Below are 20,454 nucleotides of genomic sequence, written 5' to 3' on the forward strand. Positions count from 1 at the left end.
AAATCTACCTGAATCCTATGATCTACAGTTGAGGATCCCCCCCCCCCAAACCTCCATTTTCTTTTCACCAGCAGGCAAAGACTTCCTTTTCAAGCAGGCTTTTAACATGTAAGCTAGAGAACTTTTTAAGGGTTTTTTTTTCAAAATGTATGTATGTTTTAAATGTTTATACTGTTGTATCTGCTTTTCATTATTTTAAAATATATATTGTGATTTTTGTTGCTTTTTTTTTTGGATTTGGAAGATGCCTTGAATCTTATTCTGGGAGGAAGGTAGCATACAAATGCAGTAAATAAATAAAGATGTGGGGAGGACTACAGTACATATACTCCTGTAGGATTTGTCCAAACTGGATAAATGGTGTGGTAAATATGGTTTGCTGTTAAGTGAACAGATGCATGCTTTGGCAAAAGCCTTAGCTTTATACACATTGGCTTATTGATAGCCCTGAGTTGAGGAGAGCCTTTGATTCAATGGGATTGGCCTATAACTGTGGTAACTCACAATTGATTTGCTAGGTCTACACTAGTTGTAAATGACCAACAGGAAACCAGCCATGGATTGGAATCTGTACCTATGTTGACTGATCAGGAAGGAGATGTTGTGGTGAGTTGTGTTGAGAGTATATCTAGAACTGTAATAAGAGATTTCATATTGGGGGTTGTTGAGAAAGGAACTGTGAAATAAAATAATCAGCATTTTGCTACTAATTTGATTCTTGATCATGACAATGGACTGATGACCTGTAACCTACCTCAGTCCAGAAAGATCTAGAGCATTGCTTTTGTATTATGCTTTTTTTTATTAAATTGTAAATAAAGATTTTACAAAAGTACAAACCATTACAGCAAAAGTACTAAATATTCAAAAACAGCAGAGTAGAAAAAAGGAAACTGGGAAAAGTGGGGGAGGGGAAAGGAGAATACGTGCGCGCACACACACACACATATATATATATATGTAATTGACTACAATTAAAATTAACACTAAACTATGCTAAGGACTAATACACCATACTAAGACACTAACCTAATGACTATATGCAAACACATCAGGGCTCTGACCCCACAATCCACACTGCAATGAATTAAATCCTTTAGGATTGCTAATACTGGTAACTCAAATATCATTACATCATGATAATTGGTCATAAAATCCATAAAATGCTCTTCATCTTTAACATTCACATTATCTTAGCAATTTGGGCTAACTCAGCAACTTCAACAACAATCCATCCTTCCATCATCAGTGCTCTGGTCCACTTGCAGGTTTGAGTAAACAGTATTCTACCGACTGATTTCATGTATTGAAGAAGTAGCCCAGAGTTGTTTATCTTGTTCATGGTCCTTAATACATAACAAAAATATCACTGGTAACATTGCAGATCCCATCTTCAGATTTCTTTAAGTCAACATCTATATCCCAGACTAATAACTTTTTCTTATGAGTCTCCTATATGTGAAAGATCTGTTCTCTTGACATCTCCAACTTTAGTTTGATGCATTTTGGACATTTGTTATTTGGATTTAAGTATCATTTATCCATGTTATGGAGCCCCGGTGGCTCAGTGGATTAAAACCCTTGTGCCGGTAGGACTGATGACTTGAAAGTTGTGTTGCTGACCTGAAGGTTGCCGGTTCAAATCTAACCTGGGGAGAGCGCAGATGAGTTCCCTCTATCAGCTCCAGCTCCATACATGAGAGAAGCCTCCCACAAGGATGGTCAAAACATCTGGGTGGCCCCTGGGCAACATTCTTGCAGATTGCCAATTCTCACTCCAGAAGTAATTGGTGGTTTCTCAAGTTGCTCCTGACATGACAAAAAAATCATCATGTTGTACACTTATGTTTCAGTTACTACCCAAAGTAAATGTTTTATCTTTGGTCCACAGTTTTTTCACATAATCATTTGAACATTATGCCCAAAATATTGAGCCCAACTTCTCATATAATCTTTTACTGGTTCATCATCTGTCTGTCATTCCAAAATATATTTGTACACTTTTTTTTACTTACATGATCATCATTCTTACACAATTCTAACTAAAGTTAAATTCCTCCAGCCTCCTTAGTTTTTTTTTCTTGTACTCTTAAAGTTCTCTTTAAATTGCAAACAAAAGAAGCAGTCAATCTCTTGACTTGTTTTTAGGATACAGTAAATAGATCTAAGGTGACACTGATGAATCTTCTGAGTAAATAGTGATTAGCCAGTTTTAGACAGGACGCCACACATTCTGAAGTACATGTTGTATATCTCTAGTCCAAAATGTTTGAGACTAGAGTTATTTTCTATTTTTGAAAAGACTTTATAATACCTGTATTTGCATATATGTAATAATGAGTTATCTTGGAAATAGGACCCAAATCTAAACATGAAATCCATTTCACAAACACCTAACCTTTTATACATTTTTAAAACAATGTTTGTGTATGAAACAATGTTTGTGTACATTCAGTCATTGAAAAACAAAGGTATCACTATTTTAGGCATCCCTGTAGACAATTTGGGATTTTGGAATTCTGGATGAGGGATGCTCAACCTGTATTAAGTTTGTATCTTGAAGCTTCTCATCTTCGTCTCCCAGAGGATTTCAACATCTTTGGATGCTCAAGTCCCATTATAATTCAATGGTGTAGTAAAATGGCGTTCCGTATATAAAACAGCAAAATCAAGGTTTGCTTTTTGGAATGGTTTGGTTTTCATTTTTAAAGAATATTTTGAATCTCTGGATAGTTTAATACATAGACACAGAATCTGTGGACACAAAGTGCTGACTAATTGGCAGTACAGCTTTCAGTTAGAGCAGTATAGAAGCACAAAGGAAAATTCCCACCTGTTATTAGAAGGAGAGAGGGAATCCTTCAAAGAAGTTACTGGCAAGAGGGCAGGAGACCTTCAAAAATGGAGGATAGGGACACACACACACACGTCAAAATTAGACCATTTTCTGTTATGGTGTTTCTTCAAATTGTTTCCCGCCAATAGTGACCTTAAAGCAAACACATCATGAGGATTTCTTGGCAATACTTGTTCAATGAAGGTTTACTTTTGCATCCCTTTAAAGTTGAGAAGTTGCAAATTGCCCATAGACACCAGTGGGTTTCTATGATCTCTAGGATCATGGTCCAGCGCTCAAACCTCTATACCACACTGGCCTTTGCTGCTCATTGAGCGTTTCTCATTTATTCATCTTCATCCATCTCTTCTGGAGATGGACTATATGCAACGCCAGTTTCAGGTACAGACAAAGACACTGCTTCTTGCCACAATGATGTTTTTGACATGTCAAAGGAGATCTCAAAGAAATTCTCAGATTGTCCATCTTGTTTTTCCATTAACAGCTGATAGTCTCCAAAGCGAACCAAGCATCTCTGTGGAATGATGAACTTGTTCAGGAAGGCCAATTCAACACTGTCTACAATTAACTTAACCCTTTTACTCAAATTCATAATCTCAAAAACAAGCTCAGAGCTGCCGAAGGGTCTAAAAAGCTGAAGGGCAAACTGAATCCGTGAAACATGTGAGTCCACAAAGTAAAAACGACAGATGTCACAGTTTCTTCCAAATTTAACCAATTCATCCACTCTCAGCTGCTCTCGCTGGCAAAACCTTATGGCACGGAATACTTGCTTTTTCTCTTGTTCTGGATGGTAGACGGTGATATTGAGAGAGGTGGTGGTCTCTTCAGTATCTGCAGTCTCAAATGCAGTCGCCATGGCTGTACCTCAGAAAATCCTGGAAGAAAAAAATAGCTTCAATTTGACTGGAAAAAGGGATGCTTAGAAATGGAAGTATTTGCCTTTAGCTTCTTCAAAAGTGTGCTATTTCAGACACAGGTTGGAAACATACCTTTTTGGGATTACAGGCCCCATAATAATTCCTGATCTTTACTTTCCAGTGCTCATTTTTACCCATGTGAATGGGGGAAGTACGCCGAAAGGGGCAATGGGGGCACCATGTTTAGTCCTCCTTCCAGAGTCATGTTATTCATTCAGTCCCATTGTTGCTACATTTGGCACAATATCTAAAGCAGGCTGGTCATGGAGGCTCTTCACATGATTTTAAATGCAGTTGTTTTGTGTCTTCAAGTTGACTTTTGACCTATGGCTATGGCTCTAAGTCGTTCAACAGCCTAGAAAGGAGCTACAGTGGCACAATGGGTTAAACCCTTGTGCTGGCTGAACTGCTGACCTAAAGGTTGGATTGCTCACCTGAAGGTTGCCAGTTTGAATCTGTGAGATGGGGTGAGCTCCCGTCTGTCAGCTCTAACTCATAGGGACATGAGAAAAGCCTCCCAGCAACACAACCGGGCACACCCTGGGCAACGTCTCTGTAGATAGCCAATTCTCTGATACCAGAAGCAACTTGCAGTGTGTTCTCAAGTCACTTCTGACACAATAAAAACAGCCCAGAAATACATCTTACCACATTAAAACAGTGGATGTGGCTCTTAATGAGACATGCTGCATTATCACAGGATGTCTATGCCCTACATCAGGGGTCCTCAAATAAGGCCTGTGGGCCAAGGACATTTACCTGACCACCACCCTCAGTTTTAGACTTAGGCTCGCCCAAAGTCTGAAATGACTTGAAGGCACACAACAACAGCAATCCTAATTAACCTGACTATCTCATTAGCCAGAAACAGGCCCACACTTCCCATTGAAATCCTGATAGGTTTATGTTAGTTAAAATTGTTCTTATTTTTAAATATTGTACTGTTCTTTCATTATTGTTGTTGTTTTTCTTGCACTACAAATAAGACATGTGCAATGTGAATTTGTCAGTGTATTTTAAAATGATAATTCAGCCCCTCAACAGTCTGAAGAATTGTGGACCGGCCCTCTGCTTAAAAAGTTTGAGGACCCCTGCCCTACACTACTGAAGAAATTATACTGTTTAGCGGGTATTGCACAACCTGATATCCATCAGGAAGTAGCAGTCAACAATGAAAGGACCAAGGCATTGACATCTCTGGCCCATCCTCTGTTCGGATATCAGGCAGCAAGCCAACGCCTTAAATCAAGAAATAGCTTCCTAAGATCTACAAAGATAATTGCAGGAACACCTCAGCAAGCGAGAGTCCAAAAGTGGCAGGCTAAAACCCAGAACATCAATCAGTGACTGAGACCAGATGAGAAACTCACTCCTGGACAGAAGACTGGGCTTGGGTCAAAAGTGTCTGCCTGGCGGCTGTTGAATCTGTCTGTGAGTAAATCAGTATTATTATAATTATTATTACACTGGGAAGAATAATAGAATCATAGAATAATAGAGTTGGAAGAGACCTCATGGGCCATCCAGTCCAACCCCCTGCCAAGAAGCAGGAAATCACATTCAAAGCACCCCCGACAGATGGCCATCCAGCCTCTGCTTAAAAGTCTCCAAAGAAGGAGCCTCCACCACAGTCCGGGGGAGAAAGTTCCACTGCTGAACAGCTCTCACAGTGAGGAAGTTCTTCCTAATGTTCAAGTGGAATCTCCTTTCCTGTAGTTTGAAGCCATGACTTCCCTATGACTTTCCCTCACATATTTATATATGACGAATGGCTATCATGTCTCCTCTCAGCCTTCTCTTCTGCAGACTAAACATGCCCAGTTCTTTTAAGCCGCTCCTCATAGGGCTTGTTCTCCAGACCCTTGATCATTTTAGTTGCCCTTCTCTGGACACTTTCCAGCATGTCAACATCTCCCTTCAATTGCGGTGCCCAAAATTGGACACAGTATTCCAGATGTGGTCTGACCAAGGCAGAATAGAGGGGGAGCATGACTTCCCTGGATCTGGATACTGTAATCCGATTTATGCAGGCCAAAATCCCATTGGTTTTTTTCACCGCCGCATCACATTGTAGGCTCATGTTTAACCTGTTGTCCACGAGGACTCAAAGATCTTTTTCACACGTACTGCTGTCGAACCAGGCATTCCTCATTCTGTATCTTTGCATTTCATTTTTTTCTGCCTAAGTGGAGTATCTTGCATTTGTCCCCGTTGAACATTTTCTTAGTTCCGTCCCATCTCCCTAATCTGTTAAGACTTTGGAAGCAGATAGGAGGCTTCTCCCAATCTGAAAAGAGTGCTTGCTTCTCTGTTTATGGTTAAGGCCTGTGCTGTACCCACAAGCAAAATAAAAAGAGAAAACTCTAAAAAAAAAAAAAAGACTGGGTGACCTAGAAGGCGCTGAACAGACTGTGTTCTGGCACTACGAGATGCAGAGCCTATCTTAAGAAATGGGGTTACAAAGTGGAGTCCACAACTTGCGAGTTTGGAGAAAAGCAAACCACAGACCACTTACTACAATGCAGCCTGAGCCCTGCCACATGCCACATCTCACAGTGACATCAGAGGCACTCCAAGTGGCCAGCTTCTGGTCAAAGAAAATCTAGTATAATGCCAAGTTTTTAACATTATTTGTGGTATGGAAATCTCTAATGGTGCAGCAGGTTAAACCAATGAGCTGCTGGTGTGGATGCACTCTAAGAGGGCAGGAGCAGCAGTTTTCCAGGCGGCATGTGGCCATCCTCGCTGCCATTCTTTGCCCAATCGCCGACGTGTCACAACACGGAAGACAACTCATCCCACCTTCCCTTTTTGCAGCCAGGAAATAGGAGCGCGACTTTCACTTTCGCTTTGATTTCCGGCTGGGCGCAGGCGCTTGCAAGGAATACTTAGGAAAGCCTCACATGCCCGGGTCCAAACTCGGCTCAGTCCCAAGCCCTGTCCTCACACTCGCTTGATCAAGAACAGCAGAGGTCCCATATCCAAGGTGAGCTGGTACCTTTCAATACAGCCTTGGAATCAGCTGTTGCAAAATCGAGTAAATACACATCGGGTTGCTTTTTAGTGGCTTTTGGTCCTTGAACCAAACGGAGGAACCCAGGAGTGAAGCAATAAACCTGTCCGAGAGATAGACAGGTTAGAGCTTGGAAAGGGGACTTTTTTTTGCGCGGGGGAGTTGCAAGTCTCAGAATCGCTTTCGAGATAACGACACCCCCTCCCCAAAAAGGTGAGTTTAGGCAAGGATTAAACGTTGTCTCGATCACTCACCTTTTCAGAAGCGTTGCCCTAAAACTGATGGACGAGAAGGTTCAAACTTCAGAGCCGGATTTCTGGGCTGTTTCTTTCAGCTCTCGCTTTGAAGGAGGATGTTTGTCAGCTTTGAGAGCTCACGGGACTTCCCTTTCTGTCTTCCCGCCTCTAAAAGAGAGGAGGGGGTGATCGTTATGTCTGCTGGGGAATTTCCCTCTGTTTCTCTTGATCCAGACACACAGAGAGAAGGAGGGAGGGAGAACGCAAGGTTCAGTGGCTAAAGAGACAAGCAGCAAAAGAATCCACAGGGTTGGATTATTTAAATATTTAATATATGTTGTTATTTTTTTATTGCAATACAGTAGAGGTTCACTTATCCAACGTAAACGGGCCGGCAGAACGTTGGATAAGCGAATATGTTGGATAATAAGGAGAGATTAACGAAAAGCCTATTAAACATCAAATTAGGTTATGATTTTACAAATTAAGCACCAAAACATCATGTTATACAACAAATTTGACAGAAAAGATAGTTCAATACACAGTAATGCTATGTAGTAATTACTGTATTTACTAATTTAGCACCAAAATATCACGATGCATTGAAAACATTGACTACAAAAATGTGTTGGATAATCCAGAACGTTGGATAAGCGAGTGTTGGATAAGTGAGACTCTACTGTACTTATATCCCGCCCTTCCCACCCATAGGGGACTCAGGGCGACTTACAATAAAACACAATATAAAAATATTACAACAATTCCATCAATTAAAATTAAATACATTAAACACTGATAAAAATATACATATAAATATACACATGGCGCATTTCGAGTCTGATAGCTGGTCTGTCATTGAGTTCTAGGATGGTAATAATTGTTACCGCTGTTGTTATATGCCATCAAGCCAGCTTTGATTTACAGCAGTGGTTCCCAACCTTTTTTTTGACCAGGAACCATTTGACCAGGGACCAATCTCCAATATTAGTACCAAAACAGTTACAAATCAGTTTTTTGGTCAACTTTAGATTTGGTTTGGTTATTTGGAGTGCTGATTCAGAAAATTGCATTGGAAAGCCATATACAAAATACAAAACCAGAAAAAATGTAAATATTGAAACAGCAATTCAGTATTTAAAAACAAATGCAGTAACAGTCTTGGGCAGCTAAGCTCAGTAAGACAAGCAATAGAAGAACCCATTAAATCCCATGATTACATTATTACATAGATGATGGCACCACAGAAAAGACCATGTTCCAACTTTCCATTAACCTAATATCATTTGTGTAGGACATAGAGCAGATATTAGGGTAAAGTTGTAAAAGATGGGCAGGCCCATATGGACCAAACTTCTAGCTTATACAGTATTCCCTCACTTATCACTGGGGTTAGGTTACAGGACCACCCGCAATAAGTGAAAATCCGCAAAGTAGGGACACTATATTTATTTTAATAGTCGCACATTATTTTAGTAGCTATACACTATTTTAAGTCTTTATCAACCCATTGTGTGTGGATAAATCGCCTCCTTCTCCTACCGTTGCCGCTTGGGCTCCTTTTCTCTCCCTTTGGCTTCTCCTTCCTCCCTTCCTTAGGCTGTAAATTGCAATTTTTTATGATTTATAATAGTCTTTTAGAGTTTATTAAAAAAACCACAAAACTTCGAATCCATGAAAAGTGAAAGGCGAAGTAGTGAGGGAACACTGTATACTATATCAGACAGATTTCATCCTGATTTGTTGCTCCTCTGCACCATTCTTTTGCATTCATGCTACCAATAAGTTTCCAGTACCAATTCAAAGTGCAGGTTGTCACCTACAAAGCCCTAAACGGTTCGGGTCTTGCTTAACTTCAGGACTGTATCTTCCTCTACAAACCAGTGTGGGCTCTAAGATCTGCTGAGGAGGCCCTTCTCTCACTCCCATCTCAGTTGCAATCACGGTTGGTGGGGACGAGAGAGAGGGCCTTCTCGGTAGTGGCCCCTCGGCTTTGGAAGTCTCTCCCCAGAGAGATTAGATTAGCCCCCACCTTGTCCACCTTCCAGAAAGACTTGAAGACATGGATGTGCCTTTGATTAATGGTTTAGCTTCTGATTAAGTCCAGCCTGGCCCTACAGTTTACATTTTGCACAAGCCCTTGTCCTGCCCTATTAGTATCAGATCTGTACGTGCCCAATTCTCTCGGCTACTGCATTTTTGATTCTCTGGTTGATGTTTTATGATGTTTACATTCTACTGCTTTTATTGTTATTGTTTTAATTTTTATGGTTATATGTTTTTAATTGTGTTACCTGCAACCTTTGTTTATGCTGTGCTTGGTCCCCATGTAAGCCACCCTGAGTCCCTTCAGGGAGTTGGAGGTGGGATATAACAATAAAGTTATCATTATTATTACTTTCAGTGGACAGTAGACTGCCTAATATGACCAGAATATTGGACTCACTAGATAGACATGTAGGATACTTTAACACTGTAAAATGATATCACTGTGATTCTGCTTTCACTGCCATGGTTCCATCTTCTAGAACCCTGGAATTCACATCTGTGGAGAGGTTTTTTTTGAGTCTCAGAAGGGTCTAGAACCTCATTAAACTACAAAGCTCAGAATTCGACAGGATTCAGTTGTGTCAGTTAAAGTGAAGTCATAGGGCTATAATTACAGTAGAGACTCACTTATCCAACATTCTGGATTATCCAATGCATTTTTGTAGTCAATGTTTTAATACATCGTGATATTTTGGTGCTAAATTCGTAAATACAGTAATTACTACATAGCATTACTGCGTTTAGAATTACCTTTTCTGTCAAATTTGTTGTATAACATGATGTTTTGTTGCTTAATTTGTAAAATCATAACCTAATTTGATGTTTAATGGGCTTTTCCTGAATCCCTCCTTATTATCCAACATATTCGCTTATCCAACGTTCTGCCGGCCCGTTTATGTTGGATAAGTGAGACTGTACTGTATGTTGAATGCGATAACCCCTAGTTTGATCCACCATAAGTCTACTTAGATGCGGATCCATTAAGCGTGTTGATGCATGCTGTTACAGATCCCTCTTGGCTGAGCTCATTTACATCATTTCTTTTAAAAAGTAACTTAATAGGTTTGAAATGCATGGTACTTGACTGTACACAGGGCCGTAGAAAGAAAACAATTTCAGGGGGGGGGGTTTGAAAATTTCGGGGGGGGGGTTAACCCCTAGCACACACCCCTCCCCGCTACAAACCTGTCAATATCTGCTTGAGATAGTGCCTGGAGGGACTCTTAATGTTTTGTGTCTCATAGACTTAGCATGGGGATTTGGTTAACCAGTTAAAATTCATGAGTAAACCAGGTTTTTTTTATAACCTGAAAAATTTCGGGGAGGGTTTGAACCCCTAAAACCGCCCCCTCGCTACAGGCCTGACTGTACATAATGTGTTGTTGCAAATTGGCGCAGCTCCTTCAGGAAGTTCCTCTCTTGAGCAATAATTGAAACCCACCCTGTCATCTTGCACTTTTTCACAAGTTCTTCCTCATAAACCTCCTCTCACTTTCTGTACCTTTCTTCTTGAGTAATTTACAAGAAATACATGTTTTCAAATAAGAAGGAACCACCTCTTTCTGGATGTTGTTAATTTTATTGTTTTATTGTTGGTATCTATTCTGCCAGGAAGAGTTAGATCATATGGTATCTTTTTGAGGATTAACTAGTTTATTGCTGAAAGAGTGTTGGTTTATTACTCCTTCCCATGCAAAAGATTACACGTTTAACTCTTGTCATTGTCATGCATACTACCTCACACAGTATAGAGTTTGGAAAAGTTATTAAAGGGAGATAAGAAGGTTGAGAAGACTTTAGCCAGTATGAACTATCCGGAAAAGGAACTTTCCCAAACTCTGCAGAAGACACCTTCTATTTGAAGTAGAGACGTTTGAATATAAAGTGTTTGAATTAGGAGCAGAATTATGATCTGGCAATGTAGCATACACTAGAATCAACATTCGCCCTGAGTATTATGAGGTTACCTGAACGCCACCTGGAATATACTGTGATACACATATATAAGTCTATACATTTTAGTCAAAACATCTGGGTTAACTTATCCACAGATCAATATAAGAACTGTACTTAGTTACTTTTTAAAATATTAAGAATTATCAGGTTTTCTGAATAGAGTAGCAAAAGGCAAGAGCTTTGTCCCAAGAGAACCAAAAAGAAGCACTGACCTCCTTCTATTCCAGTGATTCCTGACCTTTGGGCCCCAGGTATTTTGGACTTCAAATCCCAACCAATTTACCATTTGTTAGGAATCATGGGAGCTGAAGTCCAAAACACCTGGAGGCCCAAAGGTTGGGAACCACTGCTCTATTCTCTCTCCCATGTTGCTGGTTCTTGCTTTTTTTGAAAGCCTGGGTGGGAAAATGGTGGTATTAGTGGAAGTTCTTTAGCACTTTACCCCCAAAGGAGTACTGAGAGTATAGAGGTGGTGGGTGCTTCTTTTTGGTTCTCCCACAGTGGACTAAATTATTTCATTTTGCCATTTTACTTAGAGAAGCAAATGGTTCATTTTTTTTATAAGAGTTAAGGTACAGTACTGGGACATGAGAGAAGCCTCCTAGCAGGATGGTAACACATCCAGGGCAACGTCTCTGTAGACTGCCAATTCTCTCCCACCAGAAACAGCTTGCAGTATGTTTTCAAGTCACTTCTGACACAATAAAAAAGGTACAATACTTACATTACATTATCTATATTTTATAAATGCATTTTATGAATATTATATGTAAGTTATTTTTTTAACTGATTTATAGTGTATTGTACTGTTTTTATATGTCTGTTTTATTGTAAGCCGCCCTGAGTCCCCTGTTGGGTGAGAAGGGCGGGATATAAATATTGTAATAAATAAAATATTGTAATAAATTGCACTGTGGATAAGCTGACCCAGGTTTTTGAGGTTGCTTTGTTGAGTAACATTTGTAGACTTATATATGAGTATATAAGGTACTTTTGAAAGATGATGCAGATGGTGATGTTCAAATATTTTGTTTCTTGCATTATGAATCTTTCAAGTTTTAATTGTCAAGAAAATATTCTCAGTGCTAAGTATAAGTTTCCTGGCACTTGTAAAAAAAACCTTTTGATTTTTTAAAGCAAGCTGATTTGTAATGGCACATGCTCTTTAATAATACACCAGAGTGTATGTCACCTGCACTGATATTTGATTAATAACAAACCTGAATACTGATAATATTCAAAAGCACTGTAGATCAGAAAGAAGCAGTATTTGTTTTGCATGATTGCCTCCTATTAGAATTACTGGAGTGCATCCTGGCTTGCTATTCCTACCGTAGGCTTATCTTTCTACTTCTCTAAATAAAGAATAAGGTTTCTTGCATGTGAAGTTAGGGGCATGTAATGACATTGCCAAGATCAAAGAGAATATAAAATTGTGCAAGGTGGTTAAAAAAAAACAGACCAAGGGGAGATATTAACTTACAGTAGTCCCATAGGATCTGTCCAAAATGCATCATTGGGCATGGCAAATATGGCTTGTTGCAAGTAAGCAGATGCATGATGTGGTTTCATACAAGTTGGCATGTTGTTAGTTAGCCCTGAATAGAGGGAAACCTTCAAGTCAATGTGATTGACCTACGTGGTGACTCATCAATAATTGATTTAATGGGTCTACTCTAGCTGGGATTAACTAATGGTGCCAGTATAGACTGGGGTTTCAGCCTATTTTGACTGATCAGAAAAATGTTGTGGTGAGTTATGTTGAAAGAACTGAGGAAGTGGGTTTTTATATATGCCAAGCTATGAAATAAAAGGCCTTTAGTTATTTTTCATGGAGGGATTATTTGTAGGGGCACTTCCAGACATACGTTAAACTTGCTTTGGAGCAGGTTAAAGAAACCCGCTTTGAAACAGATTTAAGTCATGCCGAGAGGTGGGGGGGGGGATCCCTACTCCCCCCCTCACCTCCTGGCTGGTTATTGGTATACTCCAGGAGGCCTGCTGAAGAGATGTTATGGCGGCCCAGTCAATTTTAATTTAGGGTTTTTTGGGGTGAGGTGGGTTCGGTGTCCCCATGCCCTCCCAAAAGTTATTGGGAGGGGGGGCATGTGGACACCCAACGGGCAAAGCCCAAAGAATTAAGGTGGCCTATGGGAACTGGCCTCAGGATTGTAGAAGCAGTCCCATACGTCAGTTGCCACGGGCCCTAAACTCCATTAGCTTTGGGACTTTCAGGAAAGCCTAGGTCTAATGGAGTATCAAAGTGATTCGGGAGAAAACACTTTGTCTCAAATTACTTCGCTTTTATCTGATGTTTCATTTGGACACCTCAGGTAAAAGTCCGACAGTGTTACACCCCAAGGCTGCAGGAGCACCCTGAAAACCAGACAGGAGCCAGTATAACACACAAGCGGTTTATTGAAACACACACACACACACACACACACACATATATATATATGTCTATGCGTAGTTAACGAAAAGAGTCAGTATGAGGATTAGTCCTGAATATGAAGTCTTTAGCAGTTCAAAACAAGTTCAGCAATGTCCGATTTGTAATCCACCAGTGAAACTCGATAGTTTCACACAAAAGTCAAGGATAGTCTTTAAGACAAGAGCCAGGAACCAAACGCTGCAAAACTGCAACTATAATCCACTTGGAGAGTCCTGTCACAGAACAAGGAAAGCAAAGTAAACAAGGCAAAGTCAGTCTCCACTCAGGAACAAGGATAGCAAGGTAACAAAGCAAGGTCTACTCGGAAGTCATGGCACAGCTTACACGGAACTGGGAACCTGGCACGGTTTCCAGACAGGAGACAAGGCTAGGAGCTGGATATTGGAACCTCTTCCGAGGAAAGGCAAAGTTGACACCGCAATGAGAACACAAAGAGGAACACCTTTAAGGAGATCCCAAGGTTGCAAGATTAAGGGAGTGCAGGATCCACAAAACTTCACATGGGAAAGTTAGTCATTATTGAGCCTTAGAGCTAACCTCTTGCTTCTTCGAACACCCTCCCTTTTGCTCCTATCTCTTGTAAAAAACTCCGATTAAACAGTCCATTTTCTCCCAGATCAACGCCATCTGGTGTAGGCAAGATTGACAAGACATTGGAATGCTCTCCAATTAGTGGATCCTCTGGCGTTACAGCATCAGGCAGCTGCAAGGCCAAGGGGCCTCATTCCAAACCTGGAATGTCTCCTAGATCTGTATCATAATCTGCTTCTAAATCCATCTCCTGGTGAAATGTAGGCCGCGATGGCTGAGCCACAACAGACAGGGCCTGCATTTTGGGCCCTGTCTTGAAGGTCCTAAGTTTCCACCTAGGATCACAGAGGACAGAATTTCTCTTTTCTCCTTCACCTTGACGTAGTCTTTGGAAGCAAAAGAGATATAAGTGGCCATATGCAATATTCATATAGAGAATCAAACATTGAACACAAAATAAGTTATGGCCTCAGGAGTGTTAGATGTTAGCTGGTGTCTGCAAAGCCATGAGCTTTCACCTAGCACTGTGCAGAAGCTCAATAGAAAATGCCCACCTGTTTCTATTACTTCTAGCTGAGGTGGTCCAGTAATAGCAGTTACTACCAGGAAGGAGGGGAGCCTTCAAAGAATAATGGCAAAATGTCTGTAACGCAGAAGGAATAGAAAATATTAAACTAACCTATTCATAGTGCAATTTAATGTGCAGTTGTACAAAGCTGGTTGCTATGGAACATGGGCAAGGAAGAATGCAATGAATATAAAACATCAGTATTAGTTCATTTCTTTTTAAAAAAATCATTTCCTTATTGGTTTTAGAAGACATCCTAATTCACAAGCAATGCATTCTATGTTTTAGAGAAAAAGAGTGATGTGTATGTACATATATGCACAGACAAAGCTAAATTGAACAAAGACTATAAACACAATAATAAAAAACTTAACTATTATAATAAACACAAACTAAGGATACACTAACTTACTGAAACACAAAGACCCCACCCACTAATGAAAAGGAAAAACTAAGGAAATCAATTACAGATCTCATAGTTGAACAATTTCAAAGAACCATAACCACATATTGTGAATCATTACATTTGTTATTACTCAAAATTTAGTCCTTTTTTCATTGTTGTTGTGTATCTTTGAATGATTTCCAAGTTATGGTAACAGTAAGTTGTTAGGTTTTCCTTCACCTTCCTCTGGGAGTGAAAGAGTGTGACTTGCCCACAGCAGGTTTTTTTCAATGTCTAAGAAGAGATTCAAGCTTTGGTCTCCAGAGTCATAGTCCAACACTCAAGCCATTCCAATATTCTGGCTCTTTGTTTCACGTTGTTTCCCATTTATTCATCTTCATCTGCCTCCACTGGAAATTCATTTTTTACAACACCACTTTCAGGTATAGGCAAGGTCACTACTTTTTGCCTCAGTGATGTTTTGGACATGTCAAAGCTGGTCTCAAAAAAATTCTCAGATTGTCCATCTTGTTTGTGCATTAACAGCTGGTAGTTTCCAAAGCAAACCAAGCATCTCTGTGGAAGGATAATCTTGTTCAGGTAGGCCAATTCAACATCGTCAACAGTTAGCTTGACTCTCTTACTCAAATTCTTAATCTCAAAAGCAAACTCAGAGCTGCCAAAGGGTCTAAAAAGCTGGAGGGCAAACTGAATACGTGAAACTTGTGTGTCTACAAATTGAAAATGGCAAATGTCACGGTTTCTTCCAAACTTAACAAACTCATCCACTGTCAGCTGCTGTCGCTGGCAGAACTTTATGGCACGGAATACTTGCTTTTTGTCTTGTTCTGGATGGTAGACAGTGAGATTGAGAGAGGTTATGGTCTCTTCAGTATCTGCAGTCTCAAACGCAGTCGCCATTGGCTGTAGTTCAGAAAATCCTAGAAGGAAAAAAAAATAGCTTGGCAATTGAAGCATTGACCTGCAGCTTCTCTAGAAGTGTGTTGTTTCAAGTACAGACTGGAAACATTACTTTTCTGGTTCTTGAGCTAGTAGGGTTTTTATTTCAAGGACTAATTTTAGTCCCTTATATTCCTCATGTGAGCAAGGTAAATCTATGGTAAGTGACAATGAGGCGGCTAATGTTTAGTCCTATCTCCAAAATTACATCATTCTTGTAACCCTTACTACTAACAAGCTTGGTATAACATTTGAAGCATGGATGTCATATTGAATTTGAATGCTGTTTGGACTTAATTGTTTTGTGCTGTCAAGTTGACTCTAACCTATAGCAATCCTCTCCTAGGGATTTCTTGGCAAGCTTTATTTAAAGGAGAGATGCTACTAGTGTCTCTTGGTTGGACCCCTGTATGGATAATTAAGGCCTCCTCAAAACTAGACTGGAGTAGCTGAGTACCACTTTGCCAAAATGATCAACCAAAATTTGACTGCCATGTGATTTAGCTCTCTCAGGAATTATTAATCTTGGGGAGAGAGGGCAGTCTATAAATAAAGTATTTATTTTATTTAATCTAAAATGTACTAAATTATCATTATTTTACTAATGCTTTTCAGGCTACTCACATTGCAACATACTTCACTTAGAAGAGGGCTTCTAATGTAACAAATTATGTTGCCACCATTTTGTAAAAACACATTTTGAGTAATTAGAAGGAAAAACCACTTATCTCTCAGTGTTAAGCCCACCCGCCCAACATATTTTAAAGTACAGCATTTGCTCTAGACTAAGGCAAGTAGGCAGTATTTCATTGGAACAATTTATTTTCCCCTTTCTTTCATCCCATTGCAAAATAGATATCTGAATCTTTGATTTTAAAGGGTTTTGGACCTTGTAACACCCCCTGTGAAGAGAGACACCAGCATTAAACCTAGCTCAAACAGACAAGCAAGTCTGAGCTTGGAAAAATTACTTTTTTGGGCTGGAGTTCCCAAAATACCTTTCCAAAAAATACCCCAAGATCTAAGATAAACAATAAGCAAGAAGGTGGTGGGTAGGATGGATAGCATACTTTGGGTCCCTCTTAATCTTGTTTGCTTTTCTCGCTCACTTACCTTTGCAAGACGACTTCCAAAATCAGCCAGAAAAATCAGGTGAATGAAAATGCCTGTTAAAACGTAGTGTTGATTTCTGGGCTGTTGCTTTCAGGTCCTGCTTAGGAAATCAGCAACATTGAGCCTGAACCTCCTTTATATTTTCCCACCTCTGGAAGAGAGGAGGGGGAGATGAATGTTATCAGTTGTTATCACACATTCATCACTTATGTTTGTTGAGGAATTCCCTTCTTTTTTATTGAGTGAGGCACGTAGGACAAATAGGGAGAGAGCAAAGTCCAAGAGATAAGGAGATAAATTAACAGTAAAGGATGAGATCATAATATAGACTGATTTTTTTTAATACAGTACGGCAGAATGTTGGATAAGCGACTATGTTGGAAAATAAGGAGAGATTAAGAAAAAGCCTCTTAAACATCAAAATAGGTTATGATTTTACAAATTAAGCACCAAAACATCATGTTATACAACAAATTTGACAGAAAAAGTAGTTCATTACACGTTAATGCTATGTAGTAATTACTGTATTTACGAATTTAGCACCAAAATATCATGATATATTGAAAACATTGACTACAAAAATGCTTTGGATAATCCAGAACGTTGGATAAGTGAGACTCTACTGTACATGTTTTTGATGTTATTGAGTGCTATCAAGTCAGCTTTGGTTTGTAATGTACATAAGAGACCTCCCAGAGAACCTGTTATTACCAACTCCTGTACACTAAAGACCATGGCTTCCTTAAAGTCACTAATGTGGTCTCTTTTTTGTTTGATCCAGTAGAAATCTTCTTATAGCCTCTTTCGTATTAAACCTGTTGATGCATATTGTTATATCCTTCTTTTCACTGAGCCCATTTACAACAGTTCTTACATATTAACACTCTTTCAACTCGGGAAACTAAGAGTGCATGGTATTTGACTATACCTAATGCATTGTTGCAAATTGGCACTGACTTTTCAATAAGTTCCCTTCTTGAGCACTGTTTGAAAGCCACCTTATTATCTTTCTGAGAATCTGGTTTTTCAAACAGTTCTTCACCACAGCCCTCTTCTCACTTTATGTACCTTTCTTGCAGAGTGACTTACAGGAAATGTTTGGTTTCAAGTGAGGAGGGCCCACCTCTTTCTGAATACTGCTGATTTTATTGCTTTATTGTTGGTATCTACTCTGCCAGGAAGAGTTGAATCATATTGTCACTTTTTGAGGAGTCAACGATTTATTGTTGAAAGAATGTTTGTTTATTACTCCATCCTGTAGAGAAGATCTTAAATTCGACTCCTAGTATGGTCATGTATGCTACCTTGTAGAGTTTTAGATCTTGGAAACACTTGGTTTTTTACAAGGTCAAGAAGCCCATAAGAGGAACTTTCCCAAGCTCTGCAGCAGGCATCCTTCTATTTGAAGTACAGATTGGTGGGTAGTTCGAGGGTATAGTGTTTTCTTTTCAGAACAGAGTTGCAATCTGGCAATATGGCTCACTCTAAAATCCACATTCACCTATTCACTCTTTCTTGGTGTTGCATTATTTATTTTTGGCTATGCATAGGTGGCCGTGGTCAATTCCAGGTGGTGCTGGAAAGGCTGCTTTTTTAAGCCATAGAGATCCACTCCTACATGATATAGACCTGAGGTCCTCAAGGTAAAGATATCTATGAATACCTTCCTTGAAACCCATCTGTTTTTTTTACTGTCTTTTATTTATTTATTTATTTATTTATTTATAACAGGAAATTTGTCGTTCTGCAAAACAAAACACCGGCCTCCTCAGAGGCATTTTTAATGTTTAAGGAAGCTTCTGCCTCCCATCTCCACAGTAAAAATGGCACTGGGCTACAACCAAGTGCTTCCTATAGAAATGAACCCAGCCACTAGAGACCTATTCACACTTCCAAAATTATAGCACTATTATTATTATTATTATTAGTAGTAGTAGTAGAAGTAGGAATAGTATTACTATTACAGTAGAGTCTCACTTATCCAACATAAACGGGCCGACAGAACGTTGGATAAGCGAATATGTTAGATAATAAGGAGGGATTGAGGAAAAGCCTATTAAACATCAAATTAGGTTATGATTTTACAAATTAAACACCAAAACATCATGTAATACAACAAATTTGACATAAAAAGTAGTTCAATATGAAGTAATGTTACGTAGTTATTACTGTATTTATGAATTTAGCACCAAAATATCATGATGTATTGAAAACATTGACTACAAAAATGTGTTGGATAATCCAGAACGTTGGATAAGTGAGTGTTGGATAAGTGAGACTCTACTGTATATGGTTCTGACCTATACAATCCTGGGATTGGCCATTGAGGAATCTCAAATCACAAATCCACAAATTCCTCAAATAAGTTGGAAGCATGGCATTTGGATCTCTGGTAAAACAAATGGTTGAGGTTATGTGAGGAAATAGAATCCTCCTTTCAACTGTAGCCTATCCTACAATAGGTTGGACTATGACCAGTAATCCATTCTAACAGGTCTTTATCTTGAACCCAGATCTTGAAAGAGTGGCCCAGGATTCTCTTGGAGGGTTGGAGGGAAAGAGGAAGAAATCCGTAGAGTAGAAGATTTAGAAGGGGCCACAAAGGGCATTTTGCCCTTTGTTATACATAGTGCTCTATGTTACTCCAAAGCATGTGTGTGATATGCACACATACACACATTGATTTCCCCTTAAATAAAACTCAAAGGGACTAGGGGGGAAGGGAGTGAGTGGGTGGTATATGTATAATTATTTATTTAAGCATCACCAGTAGGCTATCCAGTTTGTCAGTTGAAATAACAGTCTGGTTTGCTGTTTGAATTTTAAGTTGTAAGTGTAATTTTTTTCTGCTTTGAAATTCTTTGAAAATATTTGAGGAATTCTATTGAGTCAGTTCTTGGGATTTCAAAGTTTCATTAGAGTTCTTAATCTAAGGCAGTTTTATTTCTTTGAATTTTGATATTGGCAATTTCAGTTTGCCTGGACTCTGAGTGTGTTTTGCTGGGGGGAATGAATGGATGTTACATGTTTTGTTTTTGGTATCACCAATATGCCATCTATTTAAATAGATATGGGTTTTGTCCTTCATGGAGGCCCAGTCCTCTCTTCTGCATTGCACTCAATATTGCAACCTGAGTTACTCGTCTGAAATGTCTGTTGGTGCAAAAAAAGTGTCAGTTCAAGGAATGGTTTGGTAGTATGGAGCTCAGACTTCACCTCTAGATGGCAATGTTGTATCAGCCAAGCTTTGATATCTTGAAGTGCCTATGGTTTGCTTGTTCTTTTGAAGGATTTAGCTGGTAATAAGAAACTGATCCTGCACGTGATTGCCTTTGTGTGCATAAGTAATCTCACTGAATTTGACAGGGCTACTCACGTTTTGACAAGATCAGGGTTGAAAGTTCTGGGCTGACA

The 20,454-nt window shown here is 39.4% G+C and overlaps 3 protein-coding genes across 6 annotated transcripts in view; 1 reads left to right on the forward strand and 2 right to left on the reverse strand.

The window, feature by feature from the left end:
* Positions 1-782: 782 nt before the first annotated feature.
* On the reverse strand, positions 783-7,214 carry tifa (TRAF interacting protein with forkhead associated domain). 2 transcript variants are annotated; one of them, XR_506518.3, is made up of 3 exons: positions 7,045-7,214; positions 2,834-3,735; positions 783-1,809 (listed from the first exon to the last, which is right to left on the reverse strand). XR_506518.3 is itself a non-coding variant. In XM_008112096.3 (2 exons), the coding sequence occupies exon 2, from the start codon at positions 3,714-3,716 to the stop codon at positions 3,183-3,185; it is 534 nt and encodes a 177-aa protein (XP_008110303.1). In that variant the 5' UTR covers positions 3,717-3,735; positions 7,045-7,214; the 3' UTR covers positions 783-3,182. The 2 variants fall into 2 exon arrangements, 1 of the variants encoding a protein (XP_008110303.1); XM_008112096.3 differs by having other exon boundaries at positions 783-3,735.
* Positions 6,591-20,454, forward strand: part of alpk1 (alpha kinase 1) — a 71,678-nt gene continuing 57,814 nt past the window's right edge. For 2 of the 3 annotated variants that reach the window (XR_010006964.1, XM_008112099.3), the window contains exon 1: positions 6,591-6,763. The gene's annotated coding sequence lies outside the window, so the exon portion shown is untranslated. The remainder of the gene's footprint in view (positions 6,764-20,454) is intronic. The other variant, XM_008112098.3, reaches the window with a different exon arrangement.
* Positions 14,789-16,309, reverse strand: LOC107982931 (TRAF-interacting protein with FHA domain-containing protein A-like). The gene has a single exon (XM_062983426.1). It carries the CDS (start codon positions 15,943-15,945, stop codon positions 15,355-15,357), a length of 591 nt encoding a protein of 196 aa, XP_062839496.1. The 5' UTR covers positions 15,946-16,309; the 3' UTR covers positions 14,789-15,354.

Source organism: Anolis carolinensis, chromosome 5 (assembly GCF_035594765.1).
Source record: "Anolis carolinensis isolate JA03-04 chromosome 5, rAnoCar3.1.pri, whole genome shotgun sequence".
NCBI classification, from domain to species: Eukaryota; Metazoa; Chordata; class Lepidosauria; order Squamata; family Dactyloidae; genus Anolis; species Anolis carolinensis.